Source organism: Peromyscus maniculatus, chromosome 19, assembly GCF_049852395.1.
Source record: "Peromyscus maniculatus bairdii isolate BWxNUB_F1_BW_parent chromosome 19, HU_Pman_BW_mat_3.1, whole genome shotgun sequence".
Taxonomy (NCBI): domain Eukaryota; kingdom Metazoa; phylum Chordata; class Mammalia; order Rodentia; family Cricetidae; genus Peromyscus; species Peromyscus maniculatus.
Genome location: NC_134870.1, coordinates 3,707,960 through 3,735,313, shown reverse-complemented (window position 1 = coordinate 3,735,313; position 27,354 = coordinate 3,707,960). Strand labels below are relative to the sequence as shown.

Genomic DNA, 27,354 nt, shown 5'->3' with positions numbered 1-27,354 from the left:
AAGAACGTCATGACTCAGACTGTTCTGTGATCCTGAGAGAGCCACCTTCCACACACTGTAGGCAAGTGAGGAATGCTTGGTAAGAGAGATAGTTTTCTCTCGAGTTACCAGGTTTCCAGGACTCGGGGCCACTGCTTTCTCTTCAGAACCCCACCCCACCCCGAGCTTCTCGGATGTACTCGGCCATCGAATGCAGGCCTGTCATCTTCCTCTCTTACATCTTCACTCCCTACAAGACCCACATCAGGATATCACTATGAACACTTACTTCAGTAATCGTCCAATCAGAAGTGGCTGACCCAGGGCTAAGGGACAGATAATGATGATACAGACAGAGTTCGTGAGGAAGGACTTCCACCAAAGACAACACTTCCTCAAACAAGATTTAAATGTTTTCAGGGGTTACTGAACCCAGGCCTCCAGCACACCAAGTACTCTACCACTAGAGGTAATCTTCAATGCCAGATTAGGATACCCCATCCTTCCATATCAGAGTAAATAATATGAAATCTGACAATATTCTAGCTGGCTTGTTACTTTTTTACCTCCTAAGATTTAATATATTGATATCATAAACCAGGTGTGATAGCACACGCCTTTAATCCCAGCACTCAGGAGGCAGAAGCAGGTGGAGATCTCTGTGAGTTCAAGGCCAGCCTGGTCTACAGAGCTAGTTCTGGGACAGCCAGGGCTACACAGAGAAACCTTGTCTGGAAAAAAAACAAACAAATTGGTATCACACAAACTTGTGGCTCAGACAGTAGGATCTGTAAATGAATTGTACTCTAAAATGAAAACCTTGAGTTCAATGAAAATTTAGAAACCTAAAGATGACTGAGCCAAATTATGGCAAAGGTTCTTAAAAGTGCCTGAGGTATTTATTCAAAACCACAGCTGTGCAGCGCTGGGCACAGAGAAAACTGAATCAGCAGTAATGCTCAGCAATGAAGGACTAAAACAACTTTGAGTTCTTTTTATAATATCCAATAACCAGGGTAAGAGGTGAGTGACTGAATCCTGGCAGCAGACAACCCCGCAGGTCCATCACCACCAAATACCCTCAGGAAAAACCTACACTCACGCTACAATAGCCTTTGTGGGAAAAGTTAGAGCAGTGGTTCTCAACCTGCCTAATGCTGTGACCCTTTAGTACGGTTCCTCATGGTGTGGTGACCCCCAACCATACAATTATTTCGTTGCTGCTTCATAACTGTAACCTTGCTATTGTTATGAGCTGGAATGTAAACATCCCATATGCAGGGTTGTTCAAACCCCCAGGGGTTGTGACACCTTGAGAACCACTGTGCTAAAGGGTTTCTAAAAGTTAATCATCACACACTTTTCACCACAGAAGCACTCCTAGAACACAGGTTTCCGGCGGGACTGGCAGCAGGACGCACTTCTGATGGTGATCTTGATCTCTGCTCTCCTGTGTTGCCTCCCTCTGAGAACACTGCAGACAATCCAGGAGGGGATGTGTGTGTGTGTGTGTGTGTGTGTGTGTGTGTGTGTGTGTGTGTGTGTGTGTGTCAGGGGGTGTGTCTACCGTACGTGCATTAGGGGCAGGAGGTCGAGTTCGGCCTTCTTCTATCCCTCTCCACCTGAGGTTTTTGAGGCAGAGTCTCTCCTTGAGCCTGAGTTGTTTCAAGAAGACTGCCTGACAGTGAGGAGCTCGGGGATCCTCCTGCCTCTGCTCCCCAAGCACCAGGATTACATCTGTGCTTAGCCATGCTCGGCTTGGTTGCTGTTGTGTTTGTGTGTGCTGGGGCAGGAACCCGGGTCCTGTGTTGGTGTGTGCTGGGGACAGGAAACCGGGTCCTGTGTTGGTGTGTCAGGCACTGCATGGATTGAGCCACCTTCCAGCCCTGGGGCTGGAATGGTTGACGCACCTTGAGCTGCAGAGCACCTTGGCTTTGATAAGTTAAGCGTGGAGTTCCCGGTTATTAACATGTTTATATAAAAATAATATCGAGTTCCTGGTGCTGAGGTCTGCGTCCTAGCTACTGCCCCATGAATGATGAGTGACTGACTGCAGTAAGCTGACAGCCACTGCTGTTCCTGAGTCTCGCTGCATGTAATCAGGGGTAAGAATTTTGTTCAGAGATCCTGCCAGCCTCTGCCTCCTGTGTGCTGGGACTAGGTGTGTGCCACCAGGCCCAGCCAGGAATGTCTGTGCTACAACGGTCATAGGGGTATTTCCAGGATAAAGTAAAACACTAGAAAACACTTTAATTTTTATCTAAACACAAGAGACATGCTACAGTTCACACTAGCCCACTCGGATCTATGTTTAATGTAGGCGCTGCCACAAGATCACAGGGTGAATATTTAGTTTGATTTTATTTTAAAAATAATAAATCACAAAACTAAAATGTTTGAACAAGGTCACTTAACCCTCTCCCAGGTCAGTTATTTTATCATTTGACTTCTTTATTACTCTGAAGCTACATATTTAAAAGAGGAATCTTTACTATGCCAGCAACACCAGGAGGCCATCCCTGGCACAGGTGGTCTCTTCCACGGGGCTTTCTCCTCTGCTTTCCAGGTGCTGACCCAGGGTGAGGGGCAGAGGGTCACTCGCAGTTTCTCACTGAGGGACCAGTTCCTTCAGGGAGGCCAGAGCAGCATGGACGCGGACATGCAATCTGTTTTCAAAGTCGTAGCCGGAAAAGTCCTCCTGCAAGAGCCGGATAAAGATGACTGTCCCGGGTGTCACAGGACAGCACACACCGCATCTTACAGCCCTGGAGAAACTCCCTACCTCCCAGAGGAGACTTCACATCCACCTCATACTCTCACTCCCTATCACTCAGGCACTGTGTTTAAAACTGATAGAGTGGTGAACAGCACAGCCCAGCACTTGAGAGAATGAGTCAGGGGGATTACAAGTTCTTCTGGAAAAAATGACCTCATGCTATTCTTGAAATACTCGTCTTAAGTTGGGCTTTGAGCAAGCTATTGTTAGGAAATTCTTCAAAAACACAGGAGGGGCTAGGGGACAGCTTAACAGCTAGGAACACTGGTTATTCTTCCAGAGGACCCAGGTTCAATTCCCAGCACCCACATGGCAGCTCACAGCCATCCTTAACTCCAATTCCAGGCATCAGACACCTTCTGGCCTTTGAAGGCACCAGCCAGGCACGTGGTACACAGACATTCATTCAAGCAAAAACACTCATAATATGTAAAGTAAAAGTAACGAACATTTTTCAAACATATCTATGAAATCAAAAGTTAATTGTTCCTGGAGCTAGATATGGTGGTGTAAGACTGAAGTCCCATCTATTCAGAAAGCTGAGGCAGGGGAATCTTCCTGGAGCCTAGGAGTGCAATACTAATCTGGAAACACAGCCAGACCTATTCCAAAATTTTAATAATACAGTTTATTTTTCCCTATCAAAACTAGAGCACCTATAAACATGCCGAATGACTAGATAGTAATGTATCCTAACCTTGGAGACTCCCCTTCAAAACCAAGTGCGAGTGGATTTGCTTAGCTACTGTTTCTCTCCAGAATTAGTTACACCTGTGTCAACACTTCCATATTTTCCTGAATGAAGACCCAGTGTACAGAAAACAGGGTGATGACAGCCATGGGAAGAGGGGCTGGGGGACTTTTTACCTTTGCCTGAAGGAGTAGAGTTCTGCCTCTTCCTACAGTCTGTGAACATAAGAAAAACAGACTGTCTTAACAGCCATGTCTGCACATCGGTGGAGGATGCACAACCAGGACAACCCAGAGGACACAAAGGGGCAGGGGAATGCCTACTTTCCTCGAATGTGAAGCTAGTTATCAGCTGACATTAAGGCATTACTTGACAAGTGAGTTTTCATGGCCCAATATTGTGTACAAAAGGCAAGAATTTCAGCACATTGTTTTGTGTTTGTTTTCGAGACAGGGTTTCTCTATGTAGTTTGGGTGCCTGTCCTGGATCTTGCTCTGTAGACCAGGCTGGCCTCACAGAGATCCACCTGGCTCTGCCTCCCGAGTGCTGAGATTAAAGGTGTGTGCTATCACACCTGGCTTGTGATATCAATATTTTAATACAGTGTTATAGGCTGAACGTCTTACTAAACAACTTAAAGTAACAGTAATGAGGGCTGGAGAGATGGCTCAGAGGTTAAGAGCACCGACTGCTCTTCCAGAGGTCCTGAGTTCAATTCCCAGCACCCACATGGTGGCTCACAACCATCTGCAATGAGATCTGGCACCCTCTTCTGTGTACATAATAAATAAATAAATAAATAAATAAATAAATAAATAAATAAATAAATAAATAAATCTTTAAAAAAAAAAAAGTAGCCGGGCGTTCCCAGCACTTGGGAGGCAGAGCCAGGAGGATCTCTGTGAGTTGGAGGCCAGCCTGGGCTACCAAGTGAGCTCCAGGAAAGGCGCAAAGCTACCACAGAGAAACCCTGTCTGGAAAAACCAAAAAAAAAAAAGAAAGAAAAAAGAAAAAAAAGTAACAGTAACAAAGTAACAAAGGCTCGGCTGGAGACAGTATGTCCCACACCTCTAGAGGACCTGCTAAGTGAGCATGGACACTGGCGGTCCCAGAGCTGATGTCTGTTGACATTAAGATAAGGCTCTGTGAGAAGTAAACAGTCCCTTACAGGAAAGGACACAAAGCTTCACGTGCCATCTAAATGTGTGCTAGGTACTTTATTTTTATTTATTTATTTTTTTCTGTTTTGGTAAAATGACTCAAAGAACTTGAGTCACTGTTTTCGGGCACTAGTGAAACCTGACTGTAACAAAACCAACAAAAATCCCATTACCCACCTGCTAACCTACACATCTCTGTGTGCATATCTGGGGGCATTCTCTGTACAGGGTGTAGAGGTCAGAGGATGATCTGGGGTATCCTCAGGTGTTCTTTCATCTTTTGGTTTGAGGCAGTTTCTCTCAGTGGCCTTCCAGGGAGCTCGGGCGCTGCCTCCCATCCCTCGGCACTGGGTTAGAGCCGTCACACCTGCTTTTCATGACTCTGGGGATCCGAACTCAGGTCCTCACACTTGGGAGGCAAGTCCCTCACTAACTGAGCCGTTCCCAGCACCATAATCAATAGATAGTAGCATCCAAGTTATGTGCGTGGTGTGTAACAAGTGCCAAGGACTCACACGCGTCCTCTTCACTTACTCACACATGACTCTTTGTAAACTGGCAAGCCGGGTGTGCCCACCTTGCAGACTAGGGAGGGGGCTTGTGGGTTGGTAACTTGGCCAGTGGCACACATTAAGACACAGGGCAGGCATGGCACGGCTCTGTCTTCTCAAGGCACAACACCGTGTCATACCACTCTGGAAAAGGCAATAATTCTTCCCACAAAGGAAGCTTTGTACGCAAAGCCACATCTGTAATTCAAATTCCAGGGTGGCCATTGTTGCCTCTTTAAAAACATTGGCATCAACTGATGTCAGCCTCCAGGACTCGCTCAGGAGACCGAGGGAAGCAAACCGAGCAGGAGGTTGGCTCTAAGTGAACAGTGTTCTCTGCTGCTCGTGTGCACGCTCCTGTGCTGGAGACGGCGAACACACGAGGAACCCTTACCTCTGGCCTGCCCAGGAGGAGACAGCCAAGTTCGTAGCAGGCGTACGGCTGGACATACAAGTTGTTCTGACGACACAGCTCGTCTTTAGCAGCGCGCTGGAAGAACTGAGAGTCACGCAGGTATTACTGGGAAGAATTCATTTCCTGCTTGGTAAAAGGCTCATCACAGCCCGCCGGAGGCAAGAACGGAGGATTTCTCTAGATCTAACTTCCTCTTCTCTACTGATCTTTATTTCTTCCCACTTCTAAAATTTTTCTTGTACTGGGTCACATAAGGCTATCTCCATGCAGGGACACCGTGTGTGTTGAACATACCCCCATCCCCAGGGGCCCTTCCCTTTCACCTCCATCAGTTCCCAGGGACCGCCCCGGATAATCTCACTCATGCATCATGTCATCTAAACACAGATGATCTGATGCGTCAAACTAGGACGGGGGACAACAGAAAGCTGAAAGCTGTCCTTCTGAGACGGACCGCATCCTCTCACCATGACTATCCCCGTCTGCACCCCATCACCAGTGACGGAAATTCCTTCCTGTCTGCACCTTAGAAGCCCACCCACTCCTGCAGGGAGGTTCCCCAAGACACCAACACGCCGGCCATTGAGCCAACAGCTTCCCTAGGACACAAACACGCTGGCCACCGGGCCACCAGGTTCCCTCTGACACAAGCACACTGGCCATCGGGCCACCAGGTTCCCTCAGACACAAACACGCTGGCCATCGGGCCATCAGGCCAATAGCTTCCCCAAGACACAAGCACACTGGTCCCCGGGCCACCAGGTTCCCTAGGAGACACAAACACACTGGCCACCAGGCCACCAGGTTCCCTCGGACACAAACACGCTGGCCATCGGGCCACCTGACTCACGCTGCCTCCTCTTTCAGCCAGCACACCAACCTGGACTGACTGGAAGAAACTCTTTGTCTGCTGCACAAGTCTAAACACCCCCATTTTAAGACGTAAACCACCCACAGGCCAGCGTCCTCCTCCCGATACACACCTTGCCGCTGCCTAAGTATGCACTCTAACATAGCTCTTTAGAGTCATGTAATAACTAAGATAATTCACATCAAACGATGAATTTCAAATTCAGTATGAAAATATTAATATTCTGTGATTTAAAGGTCAAGTCTATACGAAAATATTTCAAAAAGTAGGCAATGTAATACCACTTATTTTAGTTTTAATTTTAGTTTTCTAAACTAACTGGCCCAGGGGGTGCAGCCCAAGATAGAAAGCAGACCTAACATGAGTGAAGCCCTGAGTTCAGTTCCTAGTACCAAAACAATGAACAAAACTTTAGTTAAAACAAAAATCCCTCCAGCTACACTGGGAATAACTGCTGATTCTGCCCTCCACGCCGGCTGTTGGGTATAAACCAGCCCCAGGCTCCTGTGGTGAAGGCCTGGTCCCCAGCTCGGCACTAGAGAGGAAGGGCTGGACCATCAGGATGCTCCACGCCGATGGACCCTCTGGGAGGAGAAGCTGGTGGGGAAGTCGGAGACTGGGGCGTATCTGTGGAGGAATATCCTCTCCCTGACTGATTTTCTGCTTCCTGAGGGAACTCTGTCATGTCTTCTTCCAGGGTGCTCCACCTCACCACAGCCTGAAACTGAGCTGGGAAAAGCCTCCCTTCGAAGCTCAGGAACTCTCTTGCACAGGGCCGGACAGCCCCTAACTCACAACCTAAGGAACAACTTTGGAGGCCTCTCCTCAGCTCTGGGCAGCCATCTAAGAGAAGAAAAGGAACTGCAGGAGAGAACATGGTACCCTAATGGGCCGCACCAGACACCCCCGTCCTTGTCCATGAGGGCTTACTGCTCCCTTAGATGGCCAGCCTCCCATTCCCTCCCCTCCCAGCCGATACTGTCATCCTTGACAGAGAGCAGCGCCCACAGAAGGAAGCTCTAAGATCCGTAGTTAGGTTAAGAACATCACATTAACCATCTTGTCCTCCGGCATCTGAAAACGCCATGGGCGGAGGCCCTGTCTACCCTCTCATCTGCCCCCTCCACAAGGCCATGCACACGCAGGGACTTCGTTTGTTTACTGTAGCCATAACAACGTGTTTACCTGCACAGCATCCTCCGAGTTTCCCAGACACTTGTGTATGGCACCGAGGAGCAAATGCTTCAGTCCAGTGACAGATGGATCGTCCACTTCATGGCAAGCTTGGAGAGAAGGTGTGTGAAAGGAAGGGAAGACACACCCTTAGGGCCTCAAGTGCCACCAAGTTCCCCAGCTGTTTCCCTGGTTAGTTTACACTTTTGCCCCCAAATTTCAGAAGGTGCCCATTGCTCATCCCCTCGTGACTCTCCTTAACCAAAGAAGGGCAAAAATACAACCTTTCTCTCTGTGTGTATGTGTATTCACGTGTATGCAGGTGAACGTGTGTATATGTATTCATGTGTGTGCAGGTGCATGTGTGTGGAGGTGTATGTGTATTCACATGTTTGCAGGTGCATGTGTGTGGAGTGTATGTGATATGGCCTCCCTTCCTTCCATACCTCTGAGGGTTGGGGTGGGGAGCAAACTATTTTATAGACCAGAACATGCCATTCAAATGTCTATAACTAAGGTTTTACAAGCTTCGATTATTTGTTTAATACACAACAGAGCCTCACTATATGTGAAAATCTAGTTTTTTCTCGCTGGGGAATTTTCCTACCATTATAATAAAATGGCTTTACCAAGATTACCTCTAGGCCTTTATATTTTCAACCACATGAGTCAAAAAATGTAGGCTTTTAATTACATGGCTACATATTTACTCTGGAAATAAGACTTATAAACTTTTATAATATACATATTCATAACAGTTACTCCTGTCATCAACAGGAGGGCAGGGAAGCAGCGTGGCTCTGCTATGTCCTCACAAAGGAATTCTACTCAGCAAGGGAAAGAGACCATCTACTAATAGAGGCTATGGCAAATGCCAGGCATGATGCTTCGTGAAGGAGGTCAGGCACCAGAAAGTGCACCTCTCGTGAGTCCACTGCCACACAGGTCAAAGACAGGCAAACTGCCTCAGAATACAGAGCTCAGGGCAGTGTCTGCACTGAGGCGGTGGCCGGCAGAGAAGGAGCCAAGAAAGTTACCAGGGTTGTGCAAATGTTCTGTACAGACACCCGGCTGTGCATAGTGCCCAGCTCTACCACCCAGACACTTCACTACCTGAACCTTTCATGTATGTGTGCAAATCACACAGACACTTCACTACCTGAACCTTTCATGTATGTGTGCAAATCACACTTACAGACACTTCACTACCTGAACCTTTCATGTATGTGTGCAAATCACAATTACAGATACTGCACTACCTGAACCTTTCATGTATGTGTGCAAATCACACTTACAGACACTTCATTACCTGAACCTTTCATGTATGTGTGCAAATCACACTTACAGACACTTCATTACCTGAACCTTTCATGTATGTGTGCAAATCACACTTACAGACACTTCATTACCTGAACCTTTCATGTATGTGTGCAAATCACACTTACAGACACTTCATTACCTGAACCTTTCATGTATGTGTGCGAATCACACTTACACGAAGACAAAAGCTCCCACAGGGAAAACAGTGTGAGCTCACAGCAGCCACTAACTTGCACCGGTATAAAACTGGCGCCGGTGTCCTCTTTTGGTTGGTCTTTTGAGACAGGGTCTCATGTGGCTCATGTTCTCGAATTCACTATGTCACTAGGATGACCTTGAAGTACTGATTCTCCTGCCTCCACCTCACAAGTGCTAGGATTACAGGCATGCGTCATCACGCCCAGCTAAGCCCACTTTTACTACGTACATCATCGGGCACCCGAGGGCAAGTGCATCTGTCGACACCAGTGTGGTCTACTCCTGTCACGAGGACACTGCCTACCACAGCACGATCGATGTGTACCCTGTGTCAGCTGGAGGGGCCGAGGGAGGCTGCCCCGATGATTCAGCCGACTGCACAGAGCATCGTTTACCTTGACTCATCCTCTGCAGGTTGGGGAAGGAGCAGTTGGGAAGAGCTTTCCACAAGTACAGCACTTCAATGGACGCCAGCACACACAGCGCTCTGGTCGGGCTTTGCTTCCGAAATCTCTCAGCCTGCAAGGAATTCTCAAACCATCAGACCCTGATCTTCAAAAGCAAACTCAGACACAGGCTGGGCTCTGGAGACACATCACAGTGCAAGACCAATGTAAACAGCTGCAAACAGAAAGTCTACCCACATCACAAACGTTTTGTGGTTTTTAAAAAATATCTATTCATTGCTATGACTTATAATCATTATTCAGCCAAGTCTCGGGTGTGTGTGTTCTGAGAACGTGGGAATGAAAAAGATGCATTCCACTCACAAGCTAGGTGAGTGACTAACTCAGTGGGTCCATGTGGCACATTTTCATCGTGGTCCTGTGGACTTCCAATCTTGAACTTAGTCCCACAGCTCTCAGCTGAACTCTGCGTCATAATTTTATGTATGCATTTATTTATTTTTTCCGTACTGGAGAACCAAACTCAGGGCCCTGAGTACGCAGGGCAAGTGCCCGAGCACCAAGCACATCCCAGCCTTGGGATCTATTTACTTATTTCAAAGATTTACTTTGTTTTTTAAGTGTGTGTGTGTGTGTGTGTGTGTGTGTGTGTGTGTGTGTGTGTGTGTGTGCGCACGCGTGCGCACAAGGGCACAGGCAGAGGCAGACCTGAGTGAAGGAAGGTTCTTGTTGAGGCCGGGAGACGGCGCTGTATTCTCCGGAGCTGGAGTTACAGGCAGCTGGGCACTGTCGTCTGGGAACCAGACTTGGGTCCTCTGCTGCATGAGCAGTCATCACCCTGAGCTGTCTCTGCAGCCCTGACATCTACTCCATGTTGGAACAAATTCATTCATCATTCACTTAATAAAAGCTAATTCAACTTTAAAACCGTATGGAGTAAAATAAAAACTTTAAAACTAAAGTGAAGGAAAACGCATACGAAGACAAGCTAGGACGTCACTCAAGGTCATCCAGTCACATCTTAGTGTCAGAAATAGACAGCAAAATTGGGACAGTTCCCCCATAGTCCCGAGACTTCTACTGATAAATGTAATGCCACATTCGGTTTTTATTATATGAAAATGTGATGTGGTCACCATCCTGGGAAGCAGAGCCATCTGCCTCTTATGGGTTCTACCAACTTCTACAGTGACTCAAACTTCAGACAGACACTTCCTCTTTCCAGGAGGGCTCATCGGCTGTACAGGGTCCAGGATAGCTCATTACAAACCAAAAAACAACCCTGCTTTAGTTATGTGCGCCCTTACTCCTCGGAGCAGAAACAAGGGCGCAGGAAAAACACACTGAGTGTGACGGCATAAAGCTTATCCAGGGAGGTGCTAGTGTCCCCATGCATCACAGGTGATGCTCATGACAGACAGGTTCTGACATCCATCCATACCTTTTTCACTGAGAACTGTTCAATCTGGTTGTTTTTCCTTTTGAACAGCTTCTGGACTTCTTTAAAGACAAGCTGCGCCCCATCTACGTCACCGGTGGCCCCCTGACAAACTGCAAGACATCAGAATTGTAACCCCGTGCTCTCCAGGGAAAAGACACAAACAAGTTATGTCCCAAAGCTCCCACCCCATGGTTCAACTCTTTCTAGCAGGCTGGTGTTTCCAGAGTTTTTTGGGACACAAAGCATCTGGGTTCTTGCCCTCCAGTAGGAGGAGACAATCTCACACGAAATAAAATGCTCAGTTCCTGTCACAGGGTACACTAGCTACTTGAAGACCCTGCCTTCGGAGCGCTGAGTAACAAGGGTGTAGGAAGAAGGGTGTGGGGAGCACGGGGAGCATGCATCCACGGAGCAGTCTGCACACACTCACTGGCCATCCCCATCACAAGCCACCAGGGCTGCATGAGGACGAATGACCACACACACACACACACACACACACACACACACACACACACACACAGGGTCCCACTGCTGCAATGATTATGGAAATGGCAGCCCTTAGGGAGGAGCGCCGTGGTGTTTTTAGAGTGCTCAGAGAAAAGAGGATCATTTCTCTCTAGATTGTGGGAAGCCATGAGGAGCTGGGAGTTGAGCTGCACCTTGAAGGGTGACTGACACTTGCTGGCCAGCAGGCCACCTGCCTCCCAGCCTGGGGATCAGTCACTTTCCCTCTGCTTCCTCAGCAAGCTTCATGTACAGCATCAGCACCACCATAAAACGACCGCTATTTGGGGCCTCGCCCTCTCAGCTCCCAGCAGCACTGAACGCCTGCTCCTTTTCACTAGGTTTGGTCTTAGCCTCATGTCGCTTCTCTCCCTAGTTGGAACAGAGGAAAGCTGCCCGCTACTTCTGCCTTCTTTACTTAAAAACCAGAGCGCCTGGGCAGGCAGAGCACAGGGCCACGGCAGCCATCAACAGGTCACAAAGAAACAGACGCAAGGTTTGAAGAAAGCTGAGGATGCTGAGGTGAGGGGATGTCAGGAGATTCTTGGGAGTAAGAGGGCTCAAAAGAAGGAACTACCCATTTCCACCGGCATAAACAGGGTAGGATCTGTGCCAATCCAAAACAATGGCCGCATCTACCTCAGCAATGGCATGGCAGCACCAGAAGGGTGTGACAGTCTGTGTCACCAAGCGGTCACTGTGGATCCAGGGACAAAGAGGAACAAGGAGCGAAGTCCTGAGGCCCCAGCAAACCAGTGAGGAAAGAGGCTTCTGATGCCTTAGCTTGAGGCGTCTCAGATCACTGGGAACATTCTTATTTCAATTAGACCTTCCTCACAGTTACGTACGTGTGCACGTGTGTGGGCACGCACACCGGAGTGCACACGTGGAGATCAGAGGACAATTTGTAGGAGTGGATCCTCTCCTACCCATATGGGTCCCACGGACTGAACTAGGGCCACTAGGCTTGGAGCAAGCACCTTTACCAATGAGTCATCTTGCTGGCTGGAGAACATCTTGTGTGTGTGGCCTATGCACATGACCATGGGGACACATGTGCATGTGGAGACCAGAAGCCAATACCAGTGTCGTGGTCGTCATGGTCCTCCTCCTCCTCCTCCTCCTCCACCTCCTCCTCCTCCTCCTCCTCCTCCCCTGCTTTAGCTCTTCAGCTGGTTTTGCTAAGACTGTGTCCTCCCCTGAGCCTGGAGCGCACTGAGCCGGGTAGGTGGCTTGTCTGGCAAACTCCAGGGACCTACCTGCCTCCACCTCCCCGGTGTGCCCTGCTGCACCCAGCACAGTCAAAAGGTGGGTGCTGGGGACCAGACACACTGATGGAGATCACTTAAGTGACTGAGCAATCTCCCTAACCCGAGGCACTCTTACAGGGTCGGATGAAAATGCACTCCCACAGGCTCATAAATGTGCATGCTCAGTCCCCAGTCGGTGAACTGTGTGGGAGGATTAGGTCTTATCGGAGGAGGTGCCCTCCAGGCCCCATCTCTGCGTCTCTGTCTGTGTCCCTCCCTCCCCACCCCCCCTCCCTGCTGCCTATGGATAAGGATGTAAAACTCTCAGCTACTTCTCAGCCCCATGCCTGCCTGCCTGCACCATGCTTCCCTCCGTGATAACTACAGGCTATCATATCATATCATGATAACCACAGGCTAACCCTCTGAAACGGTAAGCAAGCCTCTCAATTAAATGCTTTTTTTGGGTAAGGGTTTCCATGGTCATGGTGTCTCTTCACAGCAAAAGGACAGTGGCTAAGACACATGATGAGAGGTAGAGAGAGGTCCTGCTTAATCTAAGCCACATATAAAATGTACATCAACGCCACAGAGGCCAAAGAACAGGCTCCAACCCTCCAACCTTCCTCGTGCTTCACAGTTGGAGACAGCAGTTTTGAGGTTTCAGAAGCCCACCACTGCCTGAAAACAGGAGGGACTGGTACGTAAGGATGAGACCTGGACAGAACTTGGCACAGCTACTCTTCCACTAAGATTGCTATAGCATCCCTAAGTAACGTTCTTCTCTGGTAGCATAATTCTTAAGTAATTTTAACCTTTCAGAAACACTGCAGGAATAGTAGAGAATTAGATCCAGCCATTCTGTTTCCAGATGTTCCCAAAGAAACTGAAAGCAAGGGCTTGGATTGACGTTTGTCCACCAGTGTTCTCAGTGAACACACTGGCGACCAACAAACAGAGGAAGCAGGGCACACAAATGGTCACTGGCGGATGAACAGGTAAAGAACGGCCACTGGAGGATGAACGGGTAAAGAACGGCCACTGGCGGATGAACAGGTAAAGAACGGCCACTGGTGGATGAACGGGTGAACAACATGGGACAGGTCTACAACATGCATTGGGAGACTATTCAGCCTTAAAAATAAAGAAAATACTGGGATGTGCCACATTATGGATCAGCCTTTAATACATCTTGGTAAATGAAATAAACCAGACACAAAAGATCAATACGTTGTGCTCACATGCGGCACAGGTTAGTTATAGTTAATTCAGGGATGGAATGTAGAAAAGTTGTGGCCACGTGCTGGAGGAGGAAGAGATTTCAGTGTTTAGACTTCCACTGTGGACCCCTCGGGGAGTCCTGGGGATGGACAACAGTGGCGTGGAAGCAGCTCCCAGGTACAATGAAAAATGCCCCAAGCGGTAGGATGCTATGTGGTTTTCATCACCAGAAAACAGTAAGACAGGGAAATAAGCCTGAGTGCTGGACACTGTCCCTTTTGGTGACCACACACTTGGCTTCGTGGCCAACTCAAACACAAGCCTGCAAGGCACCTCCCTGACTGTGGGACCAACTGCTCCTCACATGCCCCCATGGGGTTGTTCACACACCTGCTCCTCCAAATGTCCCCTTGGGGGACAGACATGAGGACTTTTCTTCAACTCCACTACAACTAGATATTTGGATGTTCACAAATGTTTGATCATATAGCTATCTCATACATTAATTTCTTGTATGCCCCTCAAAAAACAAACAAAAAAAACCCAGCTGCCCACCACTGACCGCACGACCCAGCCACACCTACTGACCACTGGCATTCTTGCAGCCATCCTTCCAGGCTACGAAATTGGGGATCACTTACTCCTCAAAGTGTTGTGCAAGCTAATGCTTACCAATAAGCAGCTCTTATTTCTATCTAAGATGCTGGCAAACTGTATAAAATAACCCTTTAAGCATGAGATATAGTATACCAATGCACATATCAGAAATAATAAACACCAGACCAAAGGCGCAGGAAAGGGACGCCGTGCAGAAATCGCACAGGGCACAGGGCACAGACGTGAGGCAGTTTGTCCTGACTGCTCTCTGATGCGATTTAGAGGGACTTTTCAAGACAGGGTTTCTCTGTGTAGTTTTGGTACCTGTTCTGGATCTTGCTCTGTAGACCAGGCTGGCCTCGAACTCACAGAGATCCACCTGGCTCTGCCTCCCGAGCACTGGGATTAAAGGCGTGCACCACCACCGCCCGGCCCTTTAGAGGGATTTTTAAGACAGCCAGGACACACAGCCTGACCAATGAAGACCCTGTCTTGTTTAGTTAGATGAATTAAGGGGATGGAATTGAAAGGGGAAGATGTCTCACTAAAGCCAAATGTTCAAAGGAATAAGGGGATGTTTACAGTAATGTTTTGGGTGCTCAGTGGTACCTGGATGTAGTTCAGGGGGAGAGAACAGTTTCACTAAACACATGCAAGGTCCTCAGTTCGATTCCCAGCACCAAGACAAACGTTCATGTCACTCTTGAATTTTAAGTAGAAGGATCACTTCTGAGGTTGCTATGGAGGGCAGGCCTGAAGACCTTCGCAAAGGGCTGCTCCAAGATGGAGATGCACAGGTCCACTTCTCTGGTCTCCAGTTCTGCACCCTACAATCCCAAACCAGGGCATTCTGCGGCTCACAGACACACAACAGCTTTGTCCACCAGGTGGCAGCACAAGGCCATCTGTGTCGTCTAAGGCGTCCAAAAGCAAAGGCATACTACACACACACACACACACACACACACACACACACACACACATCACACACACACACACACAGCCGCGCTTGTTGTGATGGTCCACAGCGCGAGGGTGGCCTGCGCTCCGTGACAACACCCTGTGAACAGGATTTACTGAGACATAAAACGGGGCTGGAGCACACTCAAGCTCCGTGAACTCTAGAAACTCTTGGCACAATGAAAAAAAGACATGTCCGATTCTGAAAAATATTTTAAAATCCTAATAAATAAAAACATAGCAAAGGAAAAGAAAGAGGAAGTAAGGGATTGGGAGGAGAAACACTTCTCAGGAAAGCATTTCTAAAGCCCAACAGGCCAAGATGGGAGTGTGGGATGACTGGATCAGCCCTGGATATCCAGCATTTCTGCCCCCTTTATTTGGTTACAGCAAAGAGCAGGACTGGCCTGCAGGTGGAGACATGCTCGGTAGCCTCTTAGGAGTTAATCCAGTTGTGAAGGTTGGGGCCCTGGCTAAGGGAGCACCCCTCAGGAAGGTGGGGCCACCCCTCAGGAAGGTGGGGCCACCCCTCAGGAAGGTGGGGCCACCCCTCAGGAAGGTGTGCTCACCTTAAGATAATGCACTTTTTCCCCCCAGAATCCTCACCCCCTTGTCTAGTCCCTAAGCACCAAGAGGAAGGTTCAGCAGGTCTCCTCACTCGGAGAAGCTGTAACTACCCCTTTCCTCCGCTTGTGTCAATTTCCTCTGGATGCTTGAGTGCCTGGGTGAGCGCTCACACTCTGGCTCTCCGGGCTTCCTTCCTTTTGTTCTAAGGCCCCACCCCCCACCCCCCATGGCTGCCTGTCACTGAGTCTGACCTCTATGTCACCTTCTCTCAAGCATCCTGGCTTTTTTCCTTCTCTCCTCCATCCTCCTGGGCAGCTGGCAGAGTTCCAGCTTGCCTGCCCTGGGGTTGGTTTGTTTGTTTCTTTTTCTTTTCAATTTGAATAAATTATCTTCGAAGATTGTTTGACTCTATTCTTAAACACTTTTACTAAGACACTAAGAATCCCAGGAAGGGACCCAGATTTTCCTGCTATCATATGGTGGCTCCACCAGGTCTCCCCAAGATTTCCCTTAACATTGTTCCTACTTTTAAACTCCTTAATCAGACGGGGAAAGAAGAAGCCACGCCTGCACACACCTGAGCTTCCCCCTCCTCCAACCCCACTGGCCAGGACTCGGGCGCGGACTGGCCACACGGACAGGACTCACTCACCCGCAGTCAAATAGGCGTAATAGCACTGCGACCATCTGGACTCATTTTTCAGCCTCTCGAAGGAGTCAAATGCATCCTTGAAGTTGAGTTCAATCATGCTGCACCAGCCTGCAAAAGGAGCATCGTTAGCGCGCTCCCGAGTCAGGGAGCAAGGTACCCCACTCCACGGTAAAGATGCAGTGCGGTGCCCCAAGGCGCCGGTTTAGTGCATCACTCTCCATCTGTGAGTAAGAACAACACCCTAGGGTAGTGAGCACAGTAACCGTCCTGAAGCAAGGAACTCCACCGTCCACAGTTAAGCTATGAACCTCTAACTGCATTGACCGAAACCCTTCTCTGTGGCTTATAGGTGCCAATCACAGTCCATCACTGAACTTACAGACAGGAACTGGAGCAGAGGCCATGAAGGAAGACTCAGGAAGGCTTCTCATCCTTTGCTCAGTTGCTTCCTTATGCCACCTGAGACCACCTGTCATGGGGTGGCATCGGCGGAGCCCTCCCACACCAGTCATTAATCAAGAAAATGCCCCCAGACTTGCCCACAAGCCTCCTGGTGGAAGCATTTTGTCAACTGAAGTTCCTCCTTCCCAGAGGACCCTGGCTTGGGTCAGGTTAAACAAACAAACAACAATCTAAGTGGACACAGGGTCCCTCCACTGGCGGGAAGGGGCTCAGGGGCTTCACTAACTTATCTGAGGTCTCAAGGACGGGGGGCTAGAGCTGGGGTGCCGCTTTCTCCTGGGCGCTGCACTCCAAGAGCCAGAGGAGGGCACTCAGTCAGTCCACCCCAGTGTCCACTGTTCCCAAATTAAAAATGGCAGCGAGGAGCAGCGAGTACCAGGGAGACAAGCTTTAGTGTGTGCTCGGGTGACAGCACACGGGTGATGATCCTCATCACACAGAGCAGCGTCTTCCCAGGAAGACGGAACTGCAGTGGGGAGCAGCCCGGGCACAAGGGTGGGCAGACGCCGCATAGTTACCGCTGGATTCTCAGTTACCGCTGGATTCTCAGAGTTACCGCTCGCACACAGACAGACACGCTGGATTCTCATAGTTACCGATTTCATACAGACAGACAGACACGCGGGATTCTCATAGTTACCGATTTCATACAGACAGACATGCTGGATTCTCATAGTTACCAATTTCATACAGACAGACAGACACGCGGGATTCTCATAGTTACCGATTTCATACAGACAGACATGCTGGATCTCCCTCTGATCTACGGCGAGTTCCAGAGCAGTGTGGAATGAAGTCAAGGCACTGTTGATTTGACACTACGAAGAAAAGAAAAGCAGGGTGACTGCCTGTGACCTGACGTTAGTTAGCATCACCATCATAAATCAAAAATCAGCTTCTTCCTGAGTGGTGATTTTAAACAGACCAAGCACAGTACAGGATTGTTTATATTTATATATCTATATCTATCTTTATATATCTATATATAGACAGATAGATATAGATATATCTTGATATATACACCAATCTGCCTAACAGAAAGATGAAATTAACCTAAGCACAGAAAACTCTTTTAAAACTTTCTTTCATTGATTTTTTGGGAGTGCACACACATGACAGAGCCGGCACATGTGTGGAGGTCAGAAGACGAATGTGGGAGCAGGTGCTCATCTTCCGCCATGCGGAGGATCCTGGGGACTGAACTCGAGTCCTCAGGCTTGGCAGCAAGCTCCTTTACCCTAAAGCTATCCTCTTTTTCTTTTCCTTTTTGTTTTTTGATGCAGCGTGCGGTGGAATAATGCTTTTAATAAAACGCTGATTGGCCAGTAGCCAGGCAGGAAGTAGAGGCGGGATAAGAAACCAGGAGATTTCTGGGAAGAACTCTGGGGAGGCTGAGTCAGGAGACGCCAGCCCGCCATCCAGGGAGCAACATGTAAAGGAACACAGGTAAAGCCATAGAAAACGTGGTAACATATAGATGAACAGAAATGGGCTGAGTTTAAGTGTAAGGGCTAGTCAGTAGTTAGCCTGAGCTAATGGCTGAACAGTTTTAATTAATACAAGCCTGTGTATGATCATTTTATAAAAGGCTGCGGGACTGTGGGTGAGAGATCTGTCCCGACCGACGGCCAGGCGGGACACAGGAACACTTCAGCTACAACAGGGTCCCACTCTGTGGCCCACACTGGCTTCAATCCCATGATCCTCTTACCTCAGTGGCACTTCTCAAGCAGCTGAGGGTGCAGGTGCACCACACAGCCTGGTTTAGGAGGTGACTTTTCCAGTGAGGGCTCATCTCCTCCCCCACCCTTCCCCCCACACCATTCTCTCTCCACGTGTGTATGGAGACTTTGTTGTATTATAATTATTTGCCAATCTAGTTCTTTGTTAACAGATACATTCTCCAGGCACAAGGACCATATTCTGTCCTCTGGATATCCAGTCCTGGTCCAGACGGAATCCCCACCAGCGTGGAGGGAATGCACAATGCCACTCCCATGAAGCCTTGCGCTATCTAGTCTCTGCTCCACCCCACATGGACGGTTTGCCTCTAAACTGAAAGTGGTGCCCGCTTGCTGGTCACTTTGTCTCCTCTCCCAACACTCCAGAAACGCTCTGAGGTTCCAGATTCCATTTGTAGGGCCAGAACCCAACAGCGCCCAGATGTCAGCTTTAGCTGTTTCTGGTTACACTTGATAGCTCTCCCCTCCCCCAATCTGCTCTTCCACCTCCTGTGGTCCCAGCGGCCTGTGGTCCACAGTGCAGGAAGGTGCACTGAGAGAACAGGAGACCGCGTTCCCGGGACGTTTGCTCCAGGGTTCGGTTGTACCTGTTCTGTTCTCACTGTTGTGCTCACCTCATCTACGCGGTACACTGTGGCCGGAGGAAGGATGCAAAGGAAAAGCCTCTGTCTAGCGTCGCTTCTCTCTGGGGTTTCAGTCCTCACTGAGGGTCTTGGAAAACATGTTCGTGTATGGAAGGAACCACCGTACATCTGATTTTTCTTTCCATTAAAAATTTTTTCCTCAAGAAATTTTTTTTCATTTTCCATTAAACATTTTTCCTCAAGAACTCTCAAAAAGCATCAGCAGAATCAGAAAAGGTCCAGGCTCCTTAAATAAGCATTGAGATGTGTACAGGCATCTAACACTAAAGGTTCCACACCCAGGGAGACCACACAGCCTGGGGGTGGTGCCCCTGCACCCAGGGAGACCACACAGCCTGGGGGTGGTGGCCCTGCACCCAGTGAGACCACGTGCCTGCCCTGGGGGTGGTGGCCCTGCACCCAGTGAGACCACGAGCCTGCCCTGGGGGTGGTGGCCCTGCACCCAGGGAGACCACACAGCCTGGGGGTGGTGGCCCTGCACCCAGGGAGACCACATGCCTTCCCTGTGGGTGGTGGCCCTGAACCCAGGGAGACCACACAGCCTGTGGGGGGTGGCCCTGCACCCAGGGAGACCACGTGCCTGCCCTGTGGGTGCTGGCCCTGCACCCAGGGAGACCACACAGCCTGGGGGGGGGGGTGGCCCTGCACCCAGGGAGACCACACAGCCTGGGGGTGGTGGCCCTGCACCCAGGGAGACCACAAGCCTGCCCTGTGGGTGGTGGCCCTGCACCCAGGGAGACCACACAGCCTGTGGGTGGTGGCCCTGCACCCAGGGAGACCACACAGCCTGGGGGGGTGGCCCTGCACCCAGGGAGACCACACAGCCTGGGGTGGTGGCCCTGCACCCAGGGAGACCACGAGCCTGCCCTGGGGGTGGTGGCCCTGCACACCCCTCCCTGCTGCAGCTGGACTGAGGGGCTCCCTTGCCCTACACTGGCAGGGCTGTGACTTCTTCCCCAGCCCTCCTCCTCTGTGTCTGCTCTGTTGCTGCTGACACGCTTCCTTAGGAGGCCAGGCAGGCAGGGGCAGCAGGAAGACTCCTAAAGGAGCACTTGCAGAAGGCCTCGGGGTCACTGAGGCCAGGGTGAGACAGAGGTCATCTTCAGGGCAGCCTGTGACTCAGGAACTTTGTGGGCTGAATTCACCAAAGCTGTGTCCTGACAGATAAGTGCTCTGGTGTGACATGCCATTCTGTTGTCTAAAGACTCAAACTTCAACCTTCAAACTCTCAACAAAGAGACTTTTCACCTGCTCTCTCCTCCTGCACCCGAATGACACACCTGGCATTGGATAGGGCCTCACATGGGGGAAATCAGACCTCACATTACACAGACCAGACACCAAACTCTGGAAAAAAAACCACAACCTGTCATGAAGATGTGTGCAAGTGAGTGTGCAGGGGAGTGTGCCGAGGAGTGCAGGCCCCGAGACACTCTTGATGACTGTCTCCAACTGTCCCCTCAGGGTCTCTCCTCAGTTCTTTCCAGGCATCCTCTCCTCACTCCCTACACAAACTCCTCTGCACAGAGCCAGGCATCGGTCAGCTCTGCTTCGTGCCTCTCTGGTCGCTAAGCTCAGGGCACTCGGCATTCACACATAGGACACTGGTTTCTGAGTGGCCACTGTGACTGAGGGGTCTCCAGCTGTGTGCTCACTGCACAACAGTACAGTGCAAAGTTCACCAGCCCTAGGGGACAGAAAGGCGCCCACCAGCAACTGGGTCTGGCTCTAGGTAACAGTCAAAGTCAGACTCTGATGTCAAGAAAGGAAGATGGAGGCCAGGATGAACATTGGCGCCACACGGTAGCTCTTGGCAGTTCCCAAACCTCTCTACTTTCAAAGAAGGTGAAGAAACTTGGTCAGGGAACCAGTATTCAAATTCTGACCTGATTACCTCCAGAGTAAGCGTTCTGGAGGGACTGTGCATGCAGATTAGATTAAATGAAGGATCCTGAGATCGGGGAGGTATGTCATCTGCGTAGGAGGGAGATGCAGAAATTGGAGGGGTGTGGCCCCAAGCCCAGGAACGCTGGTAACCTCGGGATATAGAAGAGTCAGGAACAGAATGTTCCTGGAGCCTCAGAGAGGGAGACCCTGCACATGCCTACTTTTGTTTAGCCTGGTTTGGGAGAACACACGATGTGGAAGATGCCTCCAATGAACAGCTTGTAAATCAATGTAGCACTGCGCAGACCGTGGCTCTCCAGGTCCTTGGGCAGCCGAGGAGGCAGGAGAAGGGATCGTGTGTTAAGCTGGACAGGGGGACCCACAGTTCCCTGGAGTAGACAATGTCCTTTTAAAAAACTGTGTAACACAGCAAGAATCTTTCAGACAACGCTGGCTACTGGTCTTCACAACTCTGTTTCGAATGCCTGCCCAGATCACCCAGTGCACAGGACGCAGTTAAAAGAAAGATGGCGCAGTCATGTCAAGTGGATCTGCATGCTCAGGGAAGGGTCTGAGACATCCAGACTGCAGATGCAGGGACAATTTTCTATTAAACTGCAGCCACATGGTCTGCACCAGTCTGCTACACGGACTTGAGAAACAAAGGCCGTTCATTTCTGTAAGAGTTACAAATGTGAAGAATGTGCCCCCTCTTTCTCGTGGGGTGGGGGATGCTTAAAGACATGATCCCAAGAGCCAGCATTACTGCCATCAACTCTAAATCTACCCGATGGCTCCTTGAGGAATCTGCTTAAATAACAGAAAGATACCACCCTTTTTGTCAAAATAATTTAAAACAAGAAAATAATCTCTGGTGGGTTTTATGGTGAATTAAATACCCACCACAGCACAGAGATGAGATTCACAGCTAAATTTTAAAATAAATCGTAACACATCATTGGGCCTGGAGAACACATAGAAGCAAGGCTGGTGTGGCAACCTCAGAGCTCTGACTCAGCTCCACACCATCTGTTTTCATTAAAGAGTTCCTTATTTTCATCTTATTCTACACTGTTTGGCCTAAATGTGTCTGTGCACCGCGTGTGGTGTCGGATCCTCTGAATCCAGTTATATATGGTTGTAAGCCACCACGTGGGTGCTGAGGACCAAACCCAGGTCCTCTCCAAGAGCAGTAAGTGTAGGGTAAAAAGGAAAGAAGCCTGACCTTGACCTGATTTGAGACCTGGGTCAAGGAAAAACACCCTGCCCCTGACCTGACCCCAGGACCAGGGCTTGAAATCCCACCAATCCCTGAGCATGGAATCTCACCAATCCCTGAGGTCTCTGAGCATGAAATCCCATTAGTTCCTAAGCTTTCCCCAGAATCAGGCTACAAAACCCCACCAATCCCAAGCCACCCTGGAAAGCTCTGCCCCTGAAGAAACTCTACATAAGCTCTGTGTCCTGTTCTGTTTGCTGCTGCTTCTCACCCTAGAGGCAGCCACCCCCCTGGATTCTTCCTTCCTAGTGAATGTCTTGGGTTAGGTTTGTTGTGTGGTGTGACACTTTCTCTGGAGCAGAACTCTATCACTTTTGCCAGAGAAACTTTCGCCCACCAGAGCAGAGCTGTTATGCTGTGGGGGATCTAAACAGAGCTGTGACAACTTTGCTGGGGACACTCAGCCCCACTGGAGCCGAACTGTTACCCTTGCACTGGGGGACCCTTCCCGGAGCGGGGCTGTACCACTTCCCAGCTGGAGCAGAGCCAGAGCTCATGGTGGCTTTGTGGTATTCCTTGGCTCCTGCCTACCAGGATACTTTTCCATCTGAGTTCCATTACAGTAAGTACTCTTTTTTTTGTTTGTTTGTTTTTTTTGTTTTTGTTTTTGTTTTTTTGAGATAGGATTTCTCTGTGTAGCTTTGCGCCTTTCCTGGAACTCACTTGGTAGTCCAGGCTGGCCTTGAACTCACAGAGATCCGCCTGGCTCTGCCTCCCAAGTGCTGGGATTAAAGGCGTGCGCCACCACCGCCCGGCTTACAGTAAGTACTCTTAACTATAAACTGTCTCTCTAGCCAGGCACTGGCTTTTGTCTGACAAATTATACATTAACAAATTATGTCAAAAAAAAATTGCCGAGGGTATAGCCCATGGAAGTGTACGCTTGCCGTGCACGAAAACCTGGCTTCCACCCACAGCTATGGTGGTGCATATTGGTAATGCACCAGAAGGCAGAGGCAAGAGATTCCTAAATTCAACTCATCCTCAGTTATACAGGGAGTTCAAGGCCAGCCTGGACTACATATGATCACATCTTAAAAAAACAAAACCAATAACCACAAAGCTCCTGAGACATGTATTGGAAGCCTTCACGAGCAAATACAAAACAAGCAAGCAACAAGCAAACAACATGGGCTGCCGAACCTGTTCTCCAAGACAGTCATGAACAAAGCGAGCGCAAGGCCTCGCCAAACTGAGTGGAGTACGGCCACTACCAAACAGAAATCGGAGTAACCGGCTGGCAGTGACTGGACAGAGCATGCTTTTCCAGATACTCAAGCCTCTGCCTTCCTCCTAGTGGTGTGTTCCCAGGCATTTCCTTAGCTAGTCTGCAAAACGCTCCAGACTTAAACAGCTTGATCTTGTATCTGTCACTGTTATGCTCTCAGGTGGGGTTTCATAGCTCAGTCTTGAAATGCTAGGCAAGGGATCTACCATCGAGATAGTTCTTTGATCTCAAGTTCTCCTCCCATTGTTCTCCCTCGGCTCTTCCATGGAGACACTCAGGTGTTAGGACAGTGTCTGTGTTAGTCTGTCCACTGGCTAGAAGCACCAGCTGAAATGTGAAGAGCCAGTAAAGGCCCAGGGCTGTCCTCATCCTGACTTTGATGATGACGTTACCAAGCTGCGTGGACAGAGATGGGTTGTTGCAGGGTTCTACCTATGCCGTTTTTACCAAAAGGGGAAATATATTTTCAATTTTTAATTTGTTAATACTTTCTTTGGCTTTGAAAAAAATCGAGACTGGGTAGCCTTGCATGAAAAAAAAATGGCTTTATGAATTATTTCCCTAATTCAGGAAATACTAGGGAGAGATCTCCTGAGGCTGAGTGATGAGTAGCTTTTTTCAATAAGCCCTAATAGTTTACAATATAGCATTTAAAAATTCAGCTGGGTGTGGTCATGAATACCTTGAATCGCAGCTCTTGGGAGGCAGACAAGTGGATCTCTGTGAGTTCAAGGCCAGCTTGTCCTCCACAGTGAGTTACAGGCCAGCCACCATGCCTGGCTCTGACTGGAGTTTGTACGTATATGTATGTATGTATGTAGCTGTGTCTGTGTATGGTATGTGCATGTGTGCAGGCGCGGGCAGACACCAGAGGAAGGCAGCAGACTGCCAGTGCTGGAACTACAGGCTGCTGTGAGAGCCAAGTCCGCCGAGCAGTGTCGCCTCTTAGCCACCTCGCTGACTCCTGGCAAGAATCTAGGTTTTAAACTTTAAGTGTTTCATATGGGTCACCGAGACAGGTGTGCTAAGAACACACTATAAGGAAAGAACGGTAAGGGGAGAGGTCATTGGGACACTACTGTAGCCATGAGGAGACAGAAAGCAGTCAAGTTCCTCCAAAATTCTACATAAGGAAGTCACTACCCTGTGCAAACAGCGTTAGGACAGAGGGACATGGCGCCCGCAGCTAGTTCCGCAGAGCCGGACACCCGTGCTGTTACTGCCGATTACACAGGCCTCTTTGCTCCAGGGACGACCCGGAGTCACCAAGCGCTTGTGAGGTCTCTAGACATTCTGACATAAGGACTCTGAAGCTCATTAAAAGCGATGGTGCACGAGACATGGGTCTCCAGCCAATAATTACAGACAACACTGCTGTCCGGCAGCATGTGAATGCACAGTAGTTATTTCTGCAAGAATTCGCAGCTGCTGCTTATGTTCTTTCGCATCCTGCCACGTTCTCGAATGAAGCTGAGCTGTTGAGAAGAACAGGGATGTTAACGCACATTCAGAGGTGGCCGACAGGTATGACATCCACCTGTGGGTAACATTACTTCACAGCCGGTGCCACGTTCTCCAGCTTCATAAAAGTCACCACGACGCCTCACCCTGTGCCCAGACAGATGGCAAACACTCGGTGCGTCAGTGAGCCAACAGGAAGGCTTTGCTGAGGCCATGCCCTTAAGAGGCTGAGCCACTGAAATCGGCCACTTTGCTGACCTCGATCTCCAAGCCCCCATCACTCAGGGTCCAACCTCCCCCAAATCCTGGGCCCTATTCCCCCCGCCCTGCCCCCCATGATCACTGCCCATCCATTTGTCTCTGTCCTTTGATTTTCTGTCACGATCGACCCTGCCACATATTCCTACTGCTTTTTGTAGACAGGGGCTTTTCCTTTTTTGTGACATCCCTCAGCAGGCCTATGATGTCAAAGGCACTAGGTGCTGGAACACAGCTGGACAGCGGCTACAGCAGCCAGTTCTTCGCTCTCTACATGGTGAGTATAAACCCCTGGGAAAAGAAGTCATTGGTGCTATTTTGTTTGTGATCTAACAAATAAAGCTTGCCTGAAGATCAGTGTGGAGTTAAGCCACTAGTTAGCCATAGAGGCCGGGCAGTGGTGGCCCACACCTTTAATCCTAGCACTTGGGATCTCACGACTTTAATCCCAGCATTAGGGAGGTGGAGACAGGAAGTGATATGGATGGGCAGAGAAAGGAATATGAGGCGGGAGGAGACAGGAGCTCAGTCTTTTCGGGGAAGGAGTTGGCGAGGTGAGAGGTGGCTGTGGCTTGTTCCTTTGTTTCTCTGATCTTCCAGTATTTATCTAATAATCTGGCTCTGGGTTTTTATTAAGACCAATTAAAATTTGGGCTACAAAGTCATCAAATCCTCCACTAATAAATGCGGACCTGAAGTGGGCATCTTTTACAGGATTCCCTTCCTCTCTCAACAGCGAAGCATGTGATTTAGGAACCTATGACAGGAACTGCTTCTTCCTGGGACTCACCACTCAGTTGAAGTGGGAAGGACACGGATGAGTCCAGATGACACACCAAGTCCTCAGTACTCTTGCTCTCCGTGTGACACTCCCGGAGCCTGGCAGGAACAGGAACCGCCTTCTTTATAGAGACAAGCACATGGGAACCCAAGTGCAGACGGATGGGAGCCGCAAAGAGGCTCAGCAAGTAAGAGTACTGCCTGGCGGCTTGGGGATGTGGGTCTGACCCCACACCATGGTGGAAGGAGAGAACCGGGTCAAAAAGGTATCCCTGACCTCCACGGCACGCTGTGCTCACACACACACACACACACACACACACACACACACACACACACACACACACACACATTCTCTCTCTCTAACAACAACAACAACAGCAGCAGCACCAGCAATAATACTTTTTAAAAATCTAGGCAAGGTCCAAAAGTGGAAGAGAATTAGGTGCTGAACTCAGAGGCTGTGCATTCTGGCCAGACACCATCCCACTGAGCCACACCGCCCCGGCCCACAAGTCCTTGTGGAGATAATCCCAGTCAACATTTTCTCCTCTGCACCAGGATGCTTTTGACAGGACGGAGAAAAAGAATTTGTATGGGGAAAAAGCAGAACACTGAAATGTGTTCACGATAAAGAGACACCAAAGAATTAAAAATCATTAGCAGGAGAATGTCAAGCATTTCCTCAAGAAACAGAGAAACAATGAATATACTAGTTTATGAACTCAGTCATGGCGCTCAGAAGACTGAGAAGGAAATGTAGGTAGAAAAGACTGAACATGAACAGAGACCTACATGAAAGAAACACACCGAAGCCATAACCAGGAATGCAGCCTCAAAAGGTCCCTGGAAGTGAATGGCGCGCTGCGGGCGGGGA

The 27,354-nt window shown here is 49.4% G+C and overlaps 1 protein-coding gene across 2 annotated transcripts in view; it reads right to left on the bottom strand.

Annotated features, from left to right (window-relative positions):
* Window positions 1-2,321: 2,321 nt before the first annotated feature.
* Ttc39c (tetratricopeptide repeat domain 39C) overlaps window positions 2,322-27,354 on the bottom strand; it is an 87,755-nt gene continuing 62,722 nt past the window's right edge. The window contains exons 1-9 of one of the 2 annotated variants that reach the window (XM_076554756.1): window positions 19,528-19,792; window positions 17,923-18,016; window positions 16,737-16,844; window positions 10,983-11,092; window positions 9,530-9,653; window positions 7,629-7,726; window positions 5,552-5,656; window positions 3,623-3,661; window positions 2,322-2,677 (exon numbers count right to left, since the gene is read on the bottom strand). In XM_076554756.1, the coding sequence (XP_076410871.1) occupies window positions 2,588-2,677; window positions 3,623-3,661; window positions 5,552-5,656; window positions 7,629-7,726; window positions 9,530-9,653; window positions 10,983-11,092; window positions 16,737-16,844; window positions 17,923-18,016; window positions 19,528-19,749 (990 nt within the window). In that variant the 5' untranslated portion in view covers window positions 19,750-19,792 and the 3' untranslated portion in view covers window positions 2,322-2,587. Of the gene's footprint in view, window positions 2,678-3,622; window positions 3,662-5,551; window positions 5,657-7,628; window positions 7,727-9,529; window positions 9,654-10,982; window positions 11,093-16,736; window positions 16,845-17,922; window positions 18,017-19,527; window positions 19,793-27,354 lie in introns of those variants that run through there. The other variant, XM_006983059.4, reaches the window with a different exon arrangement.